Source organism: Delphinapterus leucas, chromosome 5 (genome assembly GCF_059928025.1).
Source record: "Delphinapterus leucas isolate spDelLeu-1000000601 "Yukka" chromosome 5, BTC_Dleu_Yukka2, whole genome shotgun sequence".
In the NCBI taxonomy this organism is placed as follows: domain Eukaryota; kingdom Metazoa; phylum Chordata; class Mammalia; order Artiodactyla; family Monodontidae; genus Delphinapterus; species Delphinapterus leucas.
In genome coordinates this window covers 27,076,696-27,097,510 of record NC_143133.1, presented here as the reverse complement: position 1 = coordinate 27,097,510, position 20,815 = coordinate 27,076,696, and the positions used below count along the sequence as shown (strand labels likewise).

The window sequence follows — 20,815 nt, the reverse complement described above, 5'->3', positions numbered from 1 at the left end:
TACTTGTTTCTAGAGAGAAAACATAGCTTCTAATTTTTCTAATGTGGTTATCCATCTACCTCTAAGGCTCCTCTAACTTTGATGATCTTTGTTATTATTATTATTATTATTATTTTTGCTGCACGTGGGCCTCTCACCGTTGTGGCCTCTCCCGCTGCGGAGCATAGGCTCCTGACGCGCAGGCCCAGCGGCTATGGCTCACGGGCCCAGCCGCTCCGCGGCATGTGGGATCTTCCCAGACCAGGGCACGAACCCGCGTCCCCTGCATTGGCAGGCGGACTCTCAACCACTGCGCCACCAGGGAAGCCCCGATCTTTGTTATTTTTTAAATTGTTTGTTAAGTTTCTAATTGAAAGACTGATTTTCTTTACATTACTTAGCACAATTTTATGTCTAAATGATTTAAATAATATACAATTCAACTAAGTGAAAACTTAATGAATTAGCCTTATTTTCCAAAGAATTTTAGATCATATTATGTCCTAAACTTCCCAAATTAATTGGTAACAGACCATTCCATTAACAGTTGTTGTGAGATATTTAGCACCTTGCATAGTTAATCATGTAATTTATTTCCCTGTCTTGGCTACCATATCTTTGATTCTCAGTCAGACTTGTTCTCCATTATTTCTACCCTTCCCACATTTTCCTTTCCATAAGCAGGCATTACTTAGGGTTGGTTCTAATTTTTATTTTCATATTCAAAACACATTTGAATACATCCTGTGTGCATTATGCTTTGTTAGGAAATGCAGATGTTTTAAAAATAAATAGAATGGGTATTTAAAAAAATCTGATGAAGTCAATGCATAGTACAACAAGTGATGATAATTTGCTTTAATCTTCACAGTAATAATTAATCTTTTCATTTTTCTTGTCAGTCTTAATCATTAATGTGAAAATTAGATGCACTATTTCTTGAATCCCAGCCTTCCAAAAGTTGATGGAAGATTTTTTCTTCTGTTTTACCAGGATGGCTTTACGCCCCTAGCGGTGGCACTCCAGCAAGGACACAACCAGGCAGTGGCCATCCTCTTGGAGAATGACACCAAAGGGAAAGTAAGGCTGCCAGCTCTGCATATTGCAGCTAGGAAAGATGACACCAAATCTGCTGCACTCCTGCTTCAGAACGATCACAACGCTGACGTACAATCCAAGGTAAAAGCTTCATACATTTGTGGAAAGGCACTCTTCGGCCACCAGATTCCTCCTGGGAGATGATAAAGAAGTAGGCCATGGTGATAAGGCAAAATTATTTCTGGTCATCAAAAGAGATAATTTACTTTCAGAGGTATTTCAGCAAAAAGGGGGACTGTCTGTTGAGTACAGTAAGAAAACAGAAAAAAACCTCAAGATAATTTTCTATAAAAGGTGAGGTTCAGTTTTTTAGAAATCTGCTTATTCATTCTATTTCTATTTGTGGTAAAAAAAAATAATAGAAGCAGAATTAGAAAGATATAATTGTATAATGTTATAGTTGTCTTTTTTCAGTAGAATGCATTTTGGCATGCTGGAACGGTATATTCAACTGCAGAGAACAGATTGATTGTTTCCTTAATTTTGCACTGTGTAATATCTTCCCTCTTTTTCCCACACAACACCGCTTCAGATGATGGTGAATAGGACAACCGAGGTACAGTATTGCGGTTATATCAAAATATACCTTGTTTTTATTTTATTTTTTGTCCAATTAGAATAAATGCTCACTAATTGATACTAATGATTGGAATTTTCATTATTAGGAAATTAATTAATTTGGAAACTTTGCCCATAATTAAGGCAAGTGGATAGATAATTCAAAAATTTTAATATAGCATGTATTTGAAGCATTATTTAATCAGTGAAACGTAAAGTAGCTTATTAGAGTAGAGCATGAAACAAGACTCTTCCATAATATGTATTTTACTAAGTGAGCTTTATTATTAACTTTTGGCCAATAAGAGATGTGACCTCCTTTCTTAATGAGAATTCTCCATTTAGAATTTAGTGAAGTGTAATTTAAGGAGGTTTCTCTGCCACTGTTTCATCCTCTTACCTAATTGCAGTTGCCCTTCTATTCTGTCTTTATTTTTACCACGCTGTATATAATCAGTAATGATATTGAGCCTATCATGAGCAAAGCATTTACTTTTATCTTGCTCTTACAATAGTTGTCATGAAATCATCTATTTTCCACATACCTAAATAAGTCCCATCAGTTAACAAAATCAACAGGAGTATTTGGTTCAGAAGCCTCTGAGAGAGAGAGAGAGAGAGAGAGAGAGAGAGTGTGTGTGTGTGTGTGTGTGTGTGTGTGTGTGTGTGGTATAAGAGGCACTAACACAAACGTTGAAAGTATATTATAAACATTAACCTGTATTATAAAAATTAACTTTCAAAGGCAAGCGACTGCTTATGTAGGTTGATGTTCACTTTGCTGAGGGAATTCTTTAGACTAACATCTCATATGATCACTGGGTTGTGGGCCTATGGGGGTTTTGAGCATTCACACTTAGTATTTACCGAGAGTAGTGTATTTCTAAACCTAATATCTTGTTTATTGACAAATTTACCCATTGAGATGTGAATATACTTGAATTATTCATATCATTTCTTCTGTTCCATATCTGTGTGTGGAACTTAGATCACAGATTGTTTTTTAAAAGCCCAACTGCTTGGTGAAATTGCTCAAGACTGGAATCATACAAATTGATATATCTTAATTACTGATTTTAATACCTTTCTTTTGTAGGTGATTTTTGGTAATCGTTGACATTTTTTAAAGCAGTATTGGCTCTAATCATTATGCTGAAAGCAGCTATTTGAGTAGATACAGACTGAGTTAGAAATATTTCTTCGGGGACAATAGAATAACAAAGAGGGAAAACCCCTCCATCAATAGTCCTGTAGGAGGATGACCTGAGCCTTCCACCTCCACGTTATTCAGGAAAAAGTTCCTCTGAGGGGCTTATACCAGCGTCTTGTTGCTCCAAGAGTCACAGCCTGAGGCATCATCATGGATTTTCAATGAGGCTGTGTCAGAAGATAAATTAGTTTATTTCTGCAAATAGGAAAAATAATATTATTATACTTGAATAGTTTGAAAATGATTCATCAGCAGTCACTATGCTTTTCTGAAATTAAATTGTAACTTGAATAAAAGATGCATATTCATGATATAACTGGGTGACAGGAAATATCAAGATAAAAATGAAAAACATCTAGTGAATTATTTCCTAAAATACTAAAGCTTGACATTTTATAAAATAACAGCCAAGTTGTAGACTGATTTTTTTTCTTCTATATTGACATTAGTATTTGCCATCATGTAGACACAAAATAAAAATATCATGACCACAAGAGTAGGATTTGGATTGATAGTTACTATTCTTATTTTGTGCCTTGATTTGCTACAGTCAGAAATTATTTGCAGCTAATTTGGCTGATAGCACAGAGGAATTTCTGTTACCTAAGGTATCTGGATGCTTCTTTAGGCCATTTTAAAAATAAAGCCACCAAAATCTATATATCAAGTGAATAGAAAAATAATGGTTGTGATTTAGATAATGTTTCTTAGAAACAGTATTATACACATCAAAGTTCATTTCAAATAAAAGAAAACAATGCAAAATGTCCTCAAAACTGCAGGATTTGATATCCAGTTTTATAGGAACAGCGTTTATTTTTCCTATAATCTTTTATTAAGCAATGAATATTATGGAGAGCAAGAATAATGCCTCTCTTCATACTTTAATAAGAAAAGAATTAATATGCTTCTACTGTGAAAATGGCAGATTTCTAACTAAATTTTCATTAGAAAAACAAAGAAAGGAAATATGCTTTTTTTCCATTTAAGATTTTCAGACTCATTTTTAAAACATTCTGATAGTAAGCTGTTCTCTAATGCTCATGTAATTGATTCAACTTGCTTATTTTATTCTACATCAATCTTATTTTATTGATAAAGTTTGGTTTAATTAACATTCAAAATTGGGTTCCACTTAATTTTTTTCTTTATTTTATATTCATATTAATTCCAAGTATATTGTTTAATTTTTTTTAACTTTTTTTTATTATAACAATATAGTCTGACTAAACATAGTTGTTAAAGAGGATAGAAATGTCAGGACAGTGTAAATGATGTAAGATGAATTGTATATGTTCTGTAAGAATTTCTCACAATATTTTCATAGTTCCAAAGATACAACATCAACCAATGCTGTTTTTCATTTTAAAAAACAACCCAAACCAAAACACAAACAAATGAAAAAAATAGAAGTTTTGAGATTTTCTCTGGAGAAAACATTTTTTATTCATACTATGGCTGAAAAAACATGCTGTTTAATCATATCGTTTTGTTCTAAAGCTAAATCAACTCAAGAAACATGGTTTCATACAGATAACAAATCTCATAAATAGATAAATTGTTAATGTAATTGGAAATAATGTTGCCAAGAAATGTAGGATATTTATTTACCTGTTTATATGTTGACTTATTTACCACTAAATTTAAATAATAGCACTGAAACTTAAAAAGTCTTATAAAGCATTTATGATCTGAATTGCATTGTTCACGTATTAGGTAGATGTGATTTTCTTCTCTAATCCAGTGACTGCAACATACAGAGGTGAAGTGCTTTACTGACTGTCATTTTCTTTGCTTTCCACAGAGTGGTTTCACCCCTTTGCACATCGCTGCCCACTATGGAAACGTCAACGTGGCAACTCTTCTTCTAAACCGGGGAGCTGCTGTGGACTTCACAGCCAGGGTATGGATTAAAATAGTTTCTTTTTATTTTATTTTATTTTATTTTATTTGGCCATGTGGCCCAGCTTGCGGTATCTTAGTTCCCTGGCCAAGGATTGAACCCGGGCCCTTGGCAGTGAAAGCGTGGAGTCCTAATCACTGAACCACCAGAGAATTTGGCATTTTACTAAAGTAAAAGTTAACAATGATAAAGATTTTATTTCCTTTTCCTTGCCTGGATTTATTTGTGCTGGAGATATTAGATTTTCCATTTTTTTCCCTTCAAATCACAGGAAGTCGTCACAACACAACACGTGAAAAATAGTGTGTCAGTTCACATGCATGCAAATCATTTGCAATAGGGAAGATGTTGATTCTGACATCAGTATGAGCAGTTACATTTAAAGGTCACACCATGAACAAGCAGCTTCAAGTCGATAAAAAATTAAACTGTTAAAACATTAGGTATAAAATGTATAACTACATTTATAGTATGTCCTAAGAGTGACTATAGGGCATACAATTTGACAGGGATTTTTTTTTTTTTTTTTTTGGCTATGTTGGGTCTTCGCTGCTGCATGCGGGATTTCTTTAGTTGCAGCGAGCGGGGCCTCCTCTTCATTGCGGTGCGCGGGCTGCTCATCGCCGCGGCTTCTCTTGTTGCCGAGCACGGGCTCTAGGCGCGCGGGCTTCAGTAGTTGTGGCACACGGGCTCAGTAATTGTGGCTCGCGGGCTCCAGAGCACAGGCTCAGTAGTTGCAGCGCACGGGTTTAGCTGCTCCACAGCATGTGGGATTTTCCCGGACCAGGGATTGAACCTGTGTCCCCTGCATTGGCAGGCAGATTCTTAACCACTGCGCCACCCAGGGAAGTCCCAGGATTTTTTTTTTTAATAAATTGAGAATTTGCTCATATGAGGAGTCTTACTGAAATAGTAAAAACATTATGTTGTGTTATAGTTTTAATGGTATGCTTTCACTGGAAAGAATTCACTTACATGACTGTTATAAAACTCAGTGTACTTAATATGAATCAGTAAATGCGGGACTTGAATATTTGCAAAATCATAACACACCAAAAAATCAGGTATACATCCTTGACCTAATGATGGTATATGATAGCCAAGGAAAGAAATACATATAATTCATGTATACAGTATTTTTGTCCTTAGAAGTCTTCTTCTCTGAAACTACATTGAGTTATTTTCAAGTTTTTCATACTGAATTATTCTGAAGAAGGTGTTTTTAAGAATCATTTTTCCATTGGGTATTGATATGTATATGTGTACTCTATTTTTAAGCATAGTAAACTTTAGGATCCCAGAATCTTTAAGTGCATAAGTGTTATAATAAGAAAGATAGACTTTAGCCTAGGGCTCTATCTAGGTAGGATCTGAAATTTTGTTTCCATTGAGTATTATGCCAAAGTGCTCCCTTTGTCTCTTGACTGTGATGTGTACATTCGGTACATATGTTGTAGTTATTGACTAACTTAATTATGCAGTTTCATTCCATTTATCATTCTCTACAGTGCTTTGTGGTTTGTGTGCTTTTTTTGTTCCTTAAAAATCAAAAGCATTGAAACCATAGAAACCTCAGATAAAATTACAAAATAGGTCACAATCTCCTTTGTGCTGATACGAAGCCATCACCATCATGCCCTGTCATACCCAACATGCTCTTGTTTGGTCTTTCCACGGTGTAGAATGGAATCACTCCTCTGCATGTGGCTTCCAAAAGGGGAAACACAAACATGGTGAAGCTCTTACTGGATCGTGGTGGTCAGATCGATGCCAAAACCAGGGTGAGTGTCTCTGTTCTTTCAACTTCCTACCAGTATTATTTTTTGTATTCTTTTAGCAGACACTTTAAAATACCAGTCCCTAAACACAGGCAATGTGTTTTCAAGGAAATTGCTTTCTTGGATTCGATTTAAACCTCATACAGCATTTAAAGGTTGCACATCATATGTAAAGTGGAATTAATATTTGCTCATAAGTGCCTGGAGAAACAGAATGCTAGCCTCTCTCAATGAGACAGTTTTTCAAGTCCTTGCTTATTGATTTTCATGGAACAAAGATCAAAGATTGAACTTACTCATCTCTGATTTGGCTAGCTGTAAGTATCAAGAACCCAAACTCATTTGCATACATTAAGCTATGAGAGTGTGGTGTTTATGTAAAATATTTTAATACATGTTGAAAATCTTTTGCTTCAAACTTTTCAGCTCCTAAATCATTTTTCTTAAGTGGCTATGCTATAGGGATCTGAGCAGGAGATCTCCTATTATGCTTACGGAAAAAAAGGCATACAGTTATTATGTTGCACTTTTACTCATGTCAGCTGGCTAAGAGGCAGTGCCCTTCATTCATTTCAAACTTGTTGAGTTAAATATAATTCTGAGTCTTTACGTACTCCCAACAAATAAATAATAAGATAGGCAGGACAGTACACCTGTTGAAAGTGCAGACTTTGAATGCAGATTACCTAATTTCAAAGCCTGCTTCTACTGCTTACAAGCTGAATGACATTGGCAATTTACTTGCCTTCTCTGAGCTTAGGCTATAATACTACCTACTTCATAGGGTCGTTTGAGAATCAACTCTTAGGTATTTTTTAAGTGGCGTTAAGTAAATTACTTAGCTACTCATAATTTTTTATTATGTAATGGAAATTATGCACAATTACTTGCTTAAACTAAACTAGTATTGTACTTTAATATTAATCCTCTGGAGTAGACTTGATTAATCATAGACTTAAGTAAAACTTTAAACATTCCTATTATATAAAATTTTGAAATATATGGTGGAAGAAGTCTGTGGAAGTTAGTAGATAGAGTATGTCCCTTGTGATATCTTATCTTCACTTTGTTTAATTCTGGGACTTTGCATTCTCATAGTCCAAGGAATAAGGATCTAATTTAATTACCTTGCAAATCTTGAGGCTAACAAATATTTTGTTTAATAAACCTTATCATCTTTGAGCTTCTAGAAACTACACCAGTCGCAGACTATACATTTTGGGTTTTAATGACCTCAGGAAATGTTGCTTTCTTAATCTCATTTCTCTAAGACATTTGGTCCAGAGCACTTGTGTCATATTATCATGTGGGAGTTCTGGAGTGGTTTGCTTTGTCTATCAAGATCTTTGTTGTGGTGTCCATTGTCTTTGCATCAGAGTTTTATATGGTTTCTACCCTTTGATTTGATGGCATGCCTTTTCCCTTGCTATGCTGTAGATGTGCAGAATTTGGAACGATTATATATAATGCTGCATGCTTTGCTTACTTGTTCTCTATATTTAAAGGAAACAGTTTGTGTACCTCCTCCTTTAAGTACATTTCTAACATAATGAGTCCCTTTACACTCACCTTTCTGTTTCTCTTGAGACTCCCTAATAATTGAGAGTACCAATGGAAAGACAGCACTTTGTAAATGCAAAAAACTTTTATCTTGGTCAAAGTCTTAAGGATGCACATTGCTCTTATTAATGCTTTTCTGGAGTATTCATTCATTATTGAGGCAATTGATTTTGTTTTTATTGATCGTCACAATATTTGCTTTATTCTTTAAAAGATGCTCTAATTTGCATTCCCTGCATACATTTGCATATACAATTTAAAAGTCTAACTCCAAATAGACATTGTTTTTTCATGAAAGAGTAGTAAGAAATGGAGAGAAATGGATTCTTATGCTAGTTCTGCCATTAACTAATTGTTCTTGAGCAAGTTAACAGTGAAATGTAAGCCTTGGTTAATTATTCTTGAAGGGAATATTTGGACTGTATTTCATCAGGTGTAGCCTTTAGATATAGCAAATAAATGGAATTTCATTCAAGAATTTATAAAGTGAAAATGGATTTTCTAATTATACATTGTACAGACATTCTGTTCATTTCTTCCTTAAACAAATAATTATTGATTTCCTACTTGGTGTTGTGAACCCTAGAGATAACAGTAGTTAACAAGACAGACTATATCCCTTTACTCAGAGATGCAAATCAACAGTACCCAAGGGATTAGGTTAGCAGTGTACTGGTAAAAATTTAATAATCAGCTCTTCAAAAAAATAAAATAAAAAGCTCTGATTTGTAACCTTTGCCTTTGATGATTTCCATGGTGTAAATACTTCCATACTTTCACCATGGCCAATTGGAGCTACCAATATGGTATCACTGAATGCAGAATTGGGAAAAGATGTGCAAAAAAATTGACTCTCACTAGTGTGTGCAAACTGGTTCCAGTGCACCCTAAGGATCAGTCACAATAATGAAGGTGGTGCTGAGCCTTTCCCTGTAAGTGAAAATACTTCCTCATCTCTAAGGAGTAGGATTTTAAAAACAGTTAGGTTCTTTCAGTTTTGGCTATAACTATCAGACCTGTATCCTTCTTACCAAAAGTAAAATCAAGTAGGAGGTAAATACTGAAATGCAGTACTGTGGTCTGGAATCAGGAGGCCAATTCTGGAACTATAATATATATATATTTTTGGAACTATAATATTTGATTACTAAGGGAATATGGTTTGCTTTTTCTTTTGTCCTTTAAAAATATATTTTTAAATTAAAAAATGTTATACTTGTTTTTGACTATCTTTTTAGGTAACACGATAGTGTGTCTTTATATGGAATTTCAAATAATATTATTGTTTCATTTTTTTCACAGAGGTCTCAATTTCCCCTAGCAGTCAAATTAGTCATAAACATTCTAAATTTAGTATGTTCCATCAAAAATTTTCCCTTGGTCTTATTATTTTCTCACTTGTAATGTTTTCATTATTAGGAGAAGAGCAAGATATATAAAGGCTTTGGGGTAATTAAAAAAAAAATCATACCCGTAGTTTCTGCACCACTTTCACCAGCACTATGTCAATCACTGAGACATTTTGCATCTCATTGGCATTCTCATCATTGACTAGAATCTAGTGTGAAACTCTGAGACATTTTCACCAGAGCCCTGGTTTTCTGGTATCTGGAAAACCTCATTTTAATGTTAAAACAGAAACATTATAGCTAAAATGATATTATTAATTCAAGTTTTATTAAAGGCATTATTCATTTTTTATTTTTAAACTTATTTTTTATTTAAATGTGGAAATACTTCCTATAAGGATTATGGCTAAAATATTGAAATACATATTTCAATGAAAACAATAAAAGTATACAAAAAAACATTAAAGGATGATGAATGAAAAACAATACATCAGAAAAAGGGATCACCCTTGCTATTTGTTATTAGGAGTAATAATTAAAATAATAATAATAGTGGCTACCAGTTGTCATATGCCCACTATGTTCTGGGCACCCTGCTAAGTACTATACAAATATCATCTTAATTCATCTTCCTAACAACTTACAAAGTATTATTATTTTCTTGTTGAGAAAATATAGAGGTCTCCATTTGAGAAATGAGACTACCAAGGCGAAAAATGAGTTCCAGAGGAGTTATATAACTTAACCTAGGACACACAGCTTAGTAATTAGCAGAGCCTATATTAGTACACAGAATTCAGGGTACATTGCTGGAAGAATAATCTAAGCTGAGAGGGGAGAGAGGAAAAGATAAGGAAAGAAATGGTCATAAGAAGCTAATGCTGTGGGTTACCAGCTAGATGAATGGTGTCCCTTTAAGAATTACTGACATCACCATGTGATTTGAACTGATTCCAGCGAAGAAAAAGAGAGAACACAGGGAAGGGGACTCTGGAGGGGAGGAAAATGTAAACTTCAAACGCAGTCTTAAGAATTTAAAAAAAGAAAAAAAAAAAAGATAATGAACAGATCATAGTCTCTAAGAGTAAAAACTAAATTAAAAGAGTAAGTTAAAAAGTTCTTGAATACAAAACCTTTTGATAAAGATTTTATGGGGGACAATAATGAGACACTGCACTTTGTAGAAAATATCCAAAATCTACCCAGATTGAGCATGTTGGGCAACTTGAATTTGATATAACTCACATATCCTTTTTAAGAGCAGATAAACTGCATCGCTGAACTGTAAGATTTAGACCCAATTACTTAATCCTTATTGTTACTTGATGTTCTTGCGGGTTTATTAAGTGTTCTCCATATTTTCCTATTGTTGTTCTGAGAGCATTTTAGAGGTTTCAACGTGATTACCCAATGAATATTTCATGTAATCCATAGAAAACAATACTCTACCTTTTTAAAAATGATGTAAGGCAGCATCCCCTCATTTTTCAAACAAGGCTATAAATTAAACAGGGTAAGAAAAAGCATCCTCATTTGAAATATCGTGAAGCTGAGCCTCAGAGAGCTTCACCCATGATGGGCTGATCTGAGACTCACACCCAGAGCTCTGTGATTCCAGGGCCTACCCGCTGGATTGGGCACATCATGCCTTCATTCGCTGTGTTGGATTTCTCAAACTCTAGATCTCAGTGAAGCTCCCACCAAGAATATGTTTGAGAAATCAAGCTGTATCTAACTGCTATTTCACTTATATAGCAACCAATGCTCTGTGTTTCCACCATAGGGCACTGAGGACAAGATACAAAAGCATCATCATTTTAATCACTTTGCCCGCACAGTTTGTCTTTTAAGCTCCTTTTGGCAAACTTTAAAATAACTTGGCATCCCAACTACAGTAGTTACATACTTTTTTCTCAAAAGACAGTCTTTTCATGCTAATTCCCAGGTAACCAAAACTGCAAGGTCTGTTTTGGTTATTTAGTATCTCAATACTGGCTAAATAGGTTTAACAAAGCAAGGAATAATTATCATCAAGGTCCTAGACAAAAACAGATGACACACTCAAATTTGATAATTTGAATAGAGATTATTAAAGGGCTTATTTATACCATTGTGGCTGGACTGAAGGGGAGGCACAAGGGATAGTGGGGTATCCTTGGGGCTAGTTAACAGCAGGGCTCATTATCAACCCTAGACCTGAAAGGTGAGAAGTAGAAGAGGTTACCATCCTTTCAAAGGAGAAAACTGTATGGAGAAGGCTGCTTTGGCAGGAGCGTAACCTTGGGCAAAGAGTCACAGCCAGATCTAGTAGATCCTTCAGGGAGTTGCTTCCTTGTCTTGCTGCAGATCCCATTGGCCAGCCCCAACCAGAAGCCAGAGGGCAGGGTAGCCCACTGATACAATCGAGAGAGATCAGACCAGCTGACGAGAAACAGTGGAGAAGGGAAGAGGATGGATCTGGAAGGGCAAATGGAAGATAGCTAGCTTAGAAATCCCAGAATGTTGGATCGGGAGGAGTGTTGTAATCCAGGTGAATTATATTTATTAGGAGGAAAGCATAACCCAGAGATATGGTCCATTAGAGCTCTGGGTAAATCAGAAGCTTCTAAAGTCCTCTTAGCTGCTTGTCATCCCTCATTTTCTAGACCGCTACCTACCCTCTCAACCACTTTCCCTGAGACAGTCCTTTAAGTCTGAAATCACCAGTTAATTTATGTAGTCATGATTTTATTTTCTGTTTCACTTCTTGCCCATTGTTCTTATATTTTGCCTCATATTTTCCAGCTATTCTGCTTTTTGGCCATGAATAACAGAAATAAAACCCAAAAGACAGAGGGTATTTGGAGATTGCTCTAAAGAGAGATAAAACCCAAAAGACAGAGGGTATTTGGAGATTGCTCTAAAGAGAGAGAAAACCTAAAAGACAGAGGGTATTTGGAGATTGCTCTAAAGAGAGAGAAAACCTAAAAGACAGAGGGTATTTGGAGATTGCTCTAAAGAGAGAGAAAACCTAAAAGACAGGGTATTTGGAGATTGCTCTAAAGAGAGATAAAACCTAAAAGACAGAGGGTATTTGGAGATTGCTGTAGAATCAGAAACTACCTGTGAGGTTATCAGGGTCAGAAAGTTTTATAAATAGCATAACATACAGTTGGGCCTCCCATTGCAGAGCACAGGCTCCGGACGCGCAGGCCCAGCAGCCATGGCTCACGGGCCCAGCCACTCCGAGGCATGTGGGATCTTCCCGGACCGGGGCACGAACCCGTGTCCCCTGCATCGGCAGGCGGACTCTCAACCACTGCGCCACCAGGGAAGCCCTAAATTTAATTTTTGAAAAATAATTATGTATTTTGTAAAATGATGAAAAATATGAGTGGAAACCTTTAGAAGAATGTGAAAAAATAACCCTTCCCTTTTACGAGCCTCAGGAAGCTCAGGAGAATTTATGGAAATAATAGCAATTCAAGAGAGAAGATAGACAAATTAGATTAAGAAGAATTTTTAGGAGTTGTGTTAGGACAACCAGAAGGAAAATAGTATAACAATATAATCTCTGGGTGTGGCTCCAGGCAGGTAGGGCTTTCAAGTTCAACAAATGCAACACCCTCTGCTTTTCCATCTTCCTAAATTTGCAAACACATGACCAGCCACGGTGTTTTTTACATTAAACTTCCACACATGGGATTTCTCTTGCCCTCTCCCTCTTTCTGTTTTGTCTCTGTCTTTCTCATTCTCTTTCTCTCTGCCAAGATCTCTGTCTTGTTTTCTCTCTTACTGTTCTTAATTATTTAACTGATAGCAATTCTATTACTGATCTACTGAGTCACTAGGGCTGAGTTTCAGAAACCCTGTCTTCAAGGTGGCAATAGATACAATCTTGTTTTTTTTAAAAAAAGTGAACTCAGGCCTATCTTTCATTCTTTTGGCAGGATGGCTTGACGCCCCTTCATTGCGCTGCAAGAAGTGGACATGACCAAGTGGTGGAGCTTCTGCTGGAGCGGGGGGCTCCCTTGCTGGCAAGGACGAAGGTGAGTCATTATGAGGAAGATGGGATCCAACAAACTCTTTAAGACATTTTTTTGATAATCTCTGTTCTTCTTGAAATCAAAGCATCAGCCAAGCATATTCTAGTTGCTCAATATTTGTGTTCAAGGAATGAGTAAAAGATATCAAACTTTTTAAATTATTTAAAATAAAAAAATGCATTAAGATGTATTAAATGTATAACTTCAAGTTCTTTCTATATTTTTACCTGCTATTCTCTCTGCAGATGGAAATGTAAATATTACTCTATTATACGTGAATGAGAATATTATATATAAGTGAGAAATTTCTTACATTTTATTAGTCTACATTTTTATGATTCTCTGAGATGACTATAAAATATATATAAAAACTGTCTTTCATAAAACTGTCTTTTAAAGAAGCACAAGTAGCAATACAAGATAAGTCTTTTGGCTCTCCAATCTTTATCCCTTAGACAATACTAGTAGAAAGAATTACTCACCGGTGGTGTTGGTTGATTATAATTGGGATTAATAGGTGATGTGGAAAGCATGAGTTAGGATAGACCAGCTACAAAGAACCAATAAACAAGCATACTGTTCTCTATGGCACAGTACATCTAGTATTTTTTGTCTCATTTCATCAACATGCCCAACCATGGGGAAAACTCTTATCCATATAGATAGAAACCAAGTGATGAGCTGATTTGTTGGAGGTTTTCTTTGGGTTACCAGAAAATATCATGAGACGAAATTTGAAGATAATCACACAGAGTTATTTAATGGGACATGTAACAACCCTTGGATCCTTAAATACAACAAAAATTTAGACAAGGGACATGTCTTAATATTTTCCCCCTATTTCATCTCCCCCATCCCCTGAACATGATTCATATCAACTGATGCTGTTACTAGGGTAAGGTGAGAAAAATAAGGCAGCAAATATTTTTAAATTTATGTTATATCTTAATTGAATATTTAGTTGATATCATTTGGAGCAAAACTGGCCCACACATTCAAAATTTGTATAGAACGAACTCAGTCTTTAGAGATGTGCCACGCAGATCATGAAAGGGTGGCTTCAAACCAGAAATATATGAAGATGAGAAATAAATCATCTGTGTCATTTTTATTCTCATGCCTATACTGAGAATGTTGTAGAGATCTGTCTTTAAAATGTAACATTTTGGGCTGGGTCATGCAAAGATAATTATGGAAAGTTTTCTTGAGGAAACGGATTGAAATTTAAGTGGAAATAGCAACATTTCAGACTAGTCATGTTATAACCAGTAAAAGGCCTATCTCAAATTGAGGGTAGGTAGATATACTGTTGCACAAACCATAAAATAATCTCATCTACAGAATCTGCCAGTAATTGTCATATCACTAATGAAGACCATGGGTTACCTAGATGGAACATTTTTAATGGCCTTCTTGTAAAATCAAATATCATTCATATATAAGGATGCAGCATAAAGCATCATATAAGGTTACAGCATAAAGCATTCATAGGTAAGCATACAGCATAAAGCATCTGTGGCTGCATAATCTGCGACTGTCCTACACTGTTGAAATCACCTTCCTGGTTGAGAATGTTGGGCCTTTGGCCTATTCTGGCTTCTTTATCCGGACAGTTTCTGCTTCTTTGAATATAATGACTGCCAAACTAAATCCTTGGTCAACAGTTATTTTCTAGTGACTGTATTTGCATTGATTAGTAAGAAAGGACAATAGTCCCCTTCTTTTAATGGGCAAATGTTTTCTAATTTCGCTTTTTCCTATAAGCTTGTTTATTAAATTTTTAAAAATGAGAGTCTCACCTAGACTAATAATTATCAGTGAACTACTTGGCTGTCTTGTATCCCTGCTGTTGACCTTCTCTGAGGATTAAGTCTAAAGCTGTTTTTGGCAGTATCAATGATGATAAATTTAGATTATCCTCAAAATTTTAAAGTTGGGAGGTCATTGACACATGGTCCATACTTGCCTTATACTTTTCTAGCTCTTATCTGACTGCTTTCTCCAAATCCAATTTACGCCTCATGACAGAAAAAAGAAGTTGCAGAATTTCCGAGCAGTGTGGATCTAAGAGATGATCAAAGTCTCCTTCTCTCCCTGATCCACCCACTTGCTCCTCCTGCATACACTTTCCCCTCCATTGAGAAGTAAAGAAATTCATGCAGAGAGATGAACTGAATGTAGATTTCTATGTATGGAACTGGATACAGATAATTTGAGCATCAGCTATTACTTGTTTTTGTACATCTAATATTGCCCTGATAATTGTGGGCCAACTGAATTGCTACATGTACTATATATTCATTCATGAAAGACCTGTTAATTTTTGCCTAAGAATATCACAGTTATGAAATTAAACATTCTCTTATCTTTCCTCTCTGCCAAACATAATCTGCTGTATGTTTAGGTATCAAGTGGAAATTATTTTTCTCTGCTACCAATGGTTCCAGTGATCAAGAATTGTTTGTCGTGTTTCAGAATCTGAAAGTAATGACTAAAATGTGGTCTTGGTTTGGTTTGGTTTTGATGCGCAGAATGGGCTGTCTCCGCTTCACATGGCTGCCCAAGGAGACCACGTGGAATGTGTGAAGCACCTGCTCCAGCACAAGGCGCCTGTTGATGACGTCACCCTGGACTACCTGACGGCCCTCCACGTTGCCGCACACTGTGGTCACTACCGTGTAACCAAACTCCTTCTGGACAAGAGAGCCAATCCAAACGCCAGAGCCCTGGTAAACCTAGCCCAGTCCACATTAACTGAATACAGATCGACATAAGCAAACCCGCATTGATTGACCAATGGTTGTAGGCACAGCAGTGCATGGTTATAGATGTGTAGTTAATTCTAAGTTTGTCACCTCCCACAAGCTGCCTGCCTACTTCATGCCTTCACAGTTTGCTATTAAATGATAGCAAGGATAGATTTAAGAGAACACCAAGGTAACATTTCCATAATTAGCAACTCATAGGTATGAAACCTCTGGAGTGATAGCATTTTTAAACGGAAAATAGAAGTTGAAAAATAGGCAATTACCAAGTAAGTTCTAGACACCTCTATATAGAGTCAGAATAAAATTGTAAAAAAGTTGAACTTTATTAATTTCTTTTTGACAAAGAAAGTTTTAAAGTGGCGAATAGATTTTACTACGTAAGATAATGTAAAATGTAAGCCTGTGAAGAATTCACTTGGAGATATTCCTTATTGACCTGATTACTCAGCCACAGGCTAATGGAAAAGTAATGCTTAGGGTCTTCTTGCTTCAGGAAGCATTTTATATAAACTATTTCAGGAATTGCTCAGGAGAAATCTGCAAGAGGCTGTCCCTAGAGCAGCTTCTGTTTCTCCCAAGTTCTAATATTGAATAAATCTTCTTGCTTCACTTATATTTTAACCATAATCATTGGAAGTATTAGACATGTACTAATTTATGCCTCTTGTTTCTTAATTCTCCAACTAAAAGCAAACCCTTTTTTCTGTTTGTTAAATGGTTTATGTAAGTTAAATTAGTCTGCAGATCTTTTAAGTGCTGCACATACATGTAGCTATTTATATCTGGCTTATTACACAGCTCATAAATGGGAAATCACTTAACAAATATTGTGAACAATAATGTCATTAGGTTAAAGAAAGTCATATGCTTTCCTGAGAACTGCTAGTGTAGAAAAATATTGACTGATAAACAGTCCCTATTGGGACATGCAACATTGTTAACTAGCAGAATAGATACGATTCTATATAGAGACATCATTGTTCAGATAAAAATATAATACTTAAATATAACACATGAGGATTAAGCATGGGGCTAGTTAACAGATTTTTATGTAGTTTCCCCTAATTGCTGCACATTAGCCCAGTATGGAAAGTCAGAAAATACCTTAAAGACTTCTCCACATTCCTTTGCTTCTAAGAGATACCTTCTTCCAGTTATTCCAAAAATTCTCCATACTTATTTTGAAAATATTTGGGAACTTAATAATCATTTCTTTTTGAAACAAAATGTATGTGATTGACATCAGTTATAAAAAATATGTTATATTAAAATATAAGAAATATAACTTCTGGGTATTAAATATTATCAACATAAATAATGATTTCCACTAACATGCAACAACTCCTCATAAAAACTTTTTAATATAAACATAACTTCTGGATATAAAAAAATTATCAACACAAATAACGATTTCTGTTAATTTGTAACACCTATTCCCTAAAGAAAATAGTAGCTAGGCTGAAACATTTATTATAGTCATGTTCTTAGATTTTTGAAGTAAAACAGGTAATGATTTTTCCCTTTAAGAAATAGCTCATCATCAGAAAAACACATGCTTATCTTTGATGCATCTTTAAGCCATTCCATAATCTGACCAATCAGTATACTTTAAAACATTTTAGAACTTGTAAAGTATAATTGCCTCCGTTTTTTCCTTCTTGGAAGAGTAGGCCCATGTAATTTTCTTCCTTTTTGTTTTCTCTGTAACCACGCGAGCAATGCCATACCTGCCCACCACATATAAACCAAGTTCAGAACCTCCAGGAATACACCACCACTTTCTCTCTAAATCCAACACCTACAGCACTTGAAGAAATGGTCGCACTACATGAGGATGTAACATTACTGCCTGCAATGTGCCAGCATGGAGTTGTGTGAGAATCATTTCTGCATGTTTTCAACTAACTTGATTGTCTTTTGCACAGAATGGTTTTACTCCACTGCACATTGCCTGCAAGAAAAACCGCATCAAAGTCATGGAACTGCTGGTGAAATATGGGGCTTCAATCCAAGCTATAACAGAGGTAGAAAAATGTTTCAGCTTGTCACGAAACATTCCTTCTCTTACTCCTTCTTCCCCTTCCTTCTGCCCATCTTCTGTCCTCTTCACTCAAGCATTATTTATCTGAAGAAGCCCCAAAGCCCCCACCGGTGCAGAGGAGTAAAACTGCTGTCGCTTTGTTTCGCAGTCTGGCCTCACACCAATACATGTGGCTGCCTTCATGGGCCACTTGAACATTGTCCTACTTCTGCTGCAGAATGGAGCCTCTCCAGATGTCACTAACATTGTGAGTATGGCTTGGGTCAGAATAACCACAGGGAGAAAGAGAGGAAGCGTGTGGGTGTGTAGGGATGTTTGTGTGTGTGTGTGTGTGTGTGTGTGTGTGTGATCAAAGCTCAGTGGCTGAGCTTTGAGAAGAGCCCCCGTGATAACGTATTATTGAAATAATTGCTAGAAGGTCGCTGAGAGGAACCTCCATAGGGTAAGAAATGTTTTAGAAAGTAATAAAATGGAAGCTGTGGAATAAGACTGTGTCAGCTTCCTGGTGCAGATAAATTGAACATGCATCTTAAATACACTTATAAAACAAAATACATTTTAAAAGCTCCTCTGAACGTGAAGAAATGATTGGAATAAAATGTTCAGGACTCACTCTACTTGCTTGAGTGAATCATATTCCAGGAAATTTTGGTTAAAATATTAAGTCAGTACCATAATCAATTCTATCAAATGATTAACCAGAGATAGACCAATATTAGAAGATTTTTTACTTGATATCAAATTCTCCCTCCCTCCTTCAGTTACATGGATTTTCCATTTTCTAACCTTACTTTGATTTTTCCTTTTGATTTGGTTGGCTGAATTTGTTATAACTTGCAACTTTTTCATGTATCCTGAAATCCATGTTGGTCTTCAGACAACTTTTGTTCTGACAATAAATGCTGGATATTCCAGAATTCTTCTACCTAATATAAATTAGGATTTTTACTTCCCATTTCTTTATATTTCTCTCATTTTCTTGGAGTCAGCCCAGTTAAACTTTGATCATTGAATACAGATTTTCTCCTGAGCAAGAGAACTTGCTCTGTACAAAATACTGTCATGTGTTTGAAGCTCACCAGGACCCACTGGAATATTGAGATTTTAAAAAAAGTATTCAACAGAAATAACTCCCCAAATAAATCTTAGTGCTTATTATTAAAATGAATCATATTTTCAAAAGCAATTGGTTTACTATTGTTGCTAAGTTTTGGTATTCCATTCCTTTTGAGTTGTGAAATGGAATGTTCAATTTTACTTTTTATTCATATTCCCTTTCATTTTCTCATTTCCTTGTATTTTATACACTGTTTCTGTGCTGAAGTTTCTGATGCATGGACAAAATCCATGTGAAATAAATTTATTTGATTTTAAATATGTGTTAATACCTCTCTTCATATTATTCACAATTGGAGTATAAAACCATCAAAGAATTGAAATATAGTCTGTATTTATACACCCCCCTAATTACAGCTTATGGATCCTAAAGTAATAATATATGCTAATTTTAAATTTCTCCACCAAGGATAAGAGTAATTTCACAACATGCCAATTTGAGTTTAATTTATGGTCACTTCTTAGAACTTTAAAAGAAATCAATAGCATCCTTTTTCTGTTCAGAGATGACCACCTCCCTTTTTAAAATTGAGAACTACACAAACCAGTACCTTTTAAAAGAAGTTCTCTGAGTACTTTCCCACTGTACTGTATTTTCCTTCTTTGCATTAAAATGCCTACAGGATCTCAGGAGCAATGGTAATACTATGTGAAATTATATTATCATAGTATGATAGACAAGTATATTCTATGCAATGCTTGATTGAAATCCCCCATGTTAATTTTTCTGAGGGGAGATTTTTGCAAAATCATCAAAGAAAAGCCACATGAAATGATTGTATGATTTTGCGGCACTCTTAATTTGCTTCTTAACTGACCAATTCCAAATTATTTGATGGTTATGTATTTGCTCCATATTGATATACTCCAATCCGCAAAAAAAATGAAAACAAAACCAAAAAACTATATGGGCTACATATAGATTTTCAAATAAAAAACAAATTTTTATTTGTTAAACAAAATATCAATTAAAACAATAAAAATGTTGACATATTTAGGTTCTTGAATACTCCCAAATTTGGCAATTGCTATATTAAACTTTAAATTCCACCTGTTGGTCATTATAAAGTTCTTCATTTTGTTTTATCTTCTCATTCGTCCATTACATACTCTTTCTCTTCAGCCTTCTCAAAACAAATACTTGAGAGCCTCCTGCCAATGTAATCCTCTTCTCAAATGTGTTTCCTAGTTGCTTTTTGTTTGTTCATTTTAATTTTTGTATGATGTGTCCTTCAGAGAGCAGATACCATGTACATAGGGTTACCAGATAAGATACAGGACTCCTGGTTAAATTTGAATTTCAGATAAACACCAAATAATTGTTTTTAGTATAAGTATGTACCGTGCAATAGTTGAGTCACACTTATACTAAAATAATTATTCTTTGTTGGTCTGGAATTCAGATTTAACTGTCCATCCTGTATTTTGAT

General features: G+C 35.3%; 1 protein-coding gene across 1 annotated transcript in view; it reads left to right on the top strand.

Annotated features, from left to right (window-relative positions):
* The window catches only part of ANK2 (ankyrin 2), a 243,411-nt gene that overhangs the window by 93,703 nt on the left and 128,893 nt on the right, over positions 1-20,815 (top strand). Inside the window, exons 6-12 of the mRNA XM_089911573.1 lie at positions 973-1,158; positions 4,650-4,748; positions 6,431-6,529; positions 13,365-13,463; positions 15,992-16,189; positions 18,154-18,252; positions 18,418-18,516. Coding sequence (XP_089767699.1) covers positions 973-1,158; positions 4,650-4,748; positions 6,431-6,529; positions 13,365-13,463; positions 15,992-16,189; positions 18,154-18,252; positions 18,418-18,516 — 879 coding nt within the window. The remainder of the gene's footprint in view (positions 1-972; positions 1,159-4,649; positions 4,749-6,430; positions 6,530-13,364; positions 13,464-15,991; positions 16,190-18,153; positions 18,253-18,417; positions 18,517-20,815) is intronic.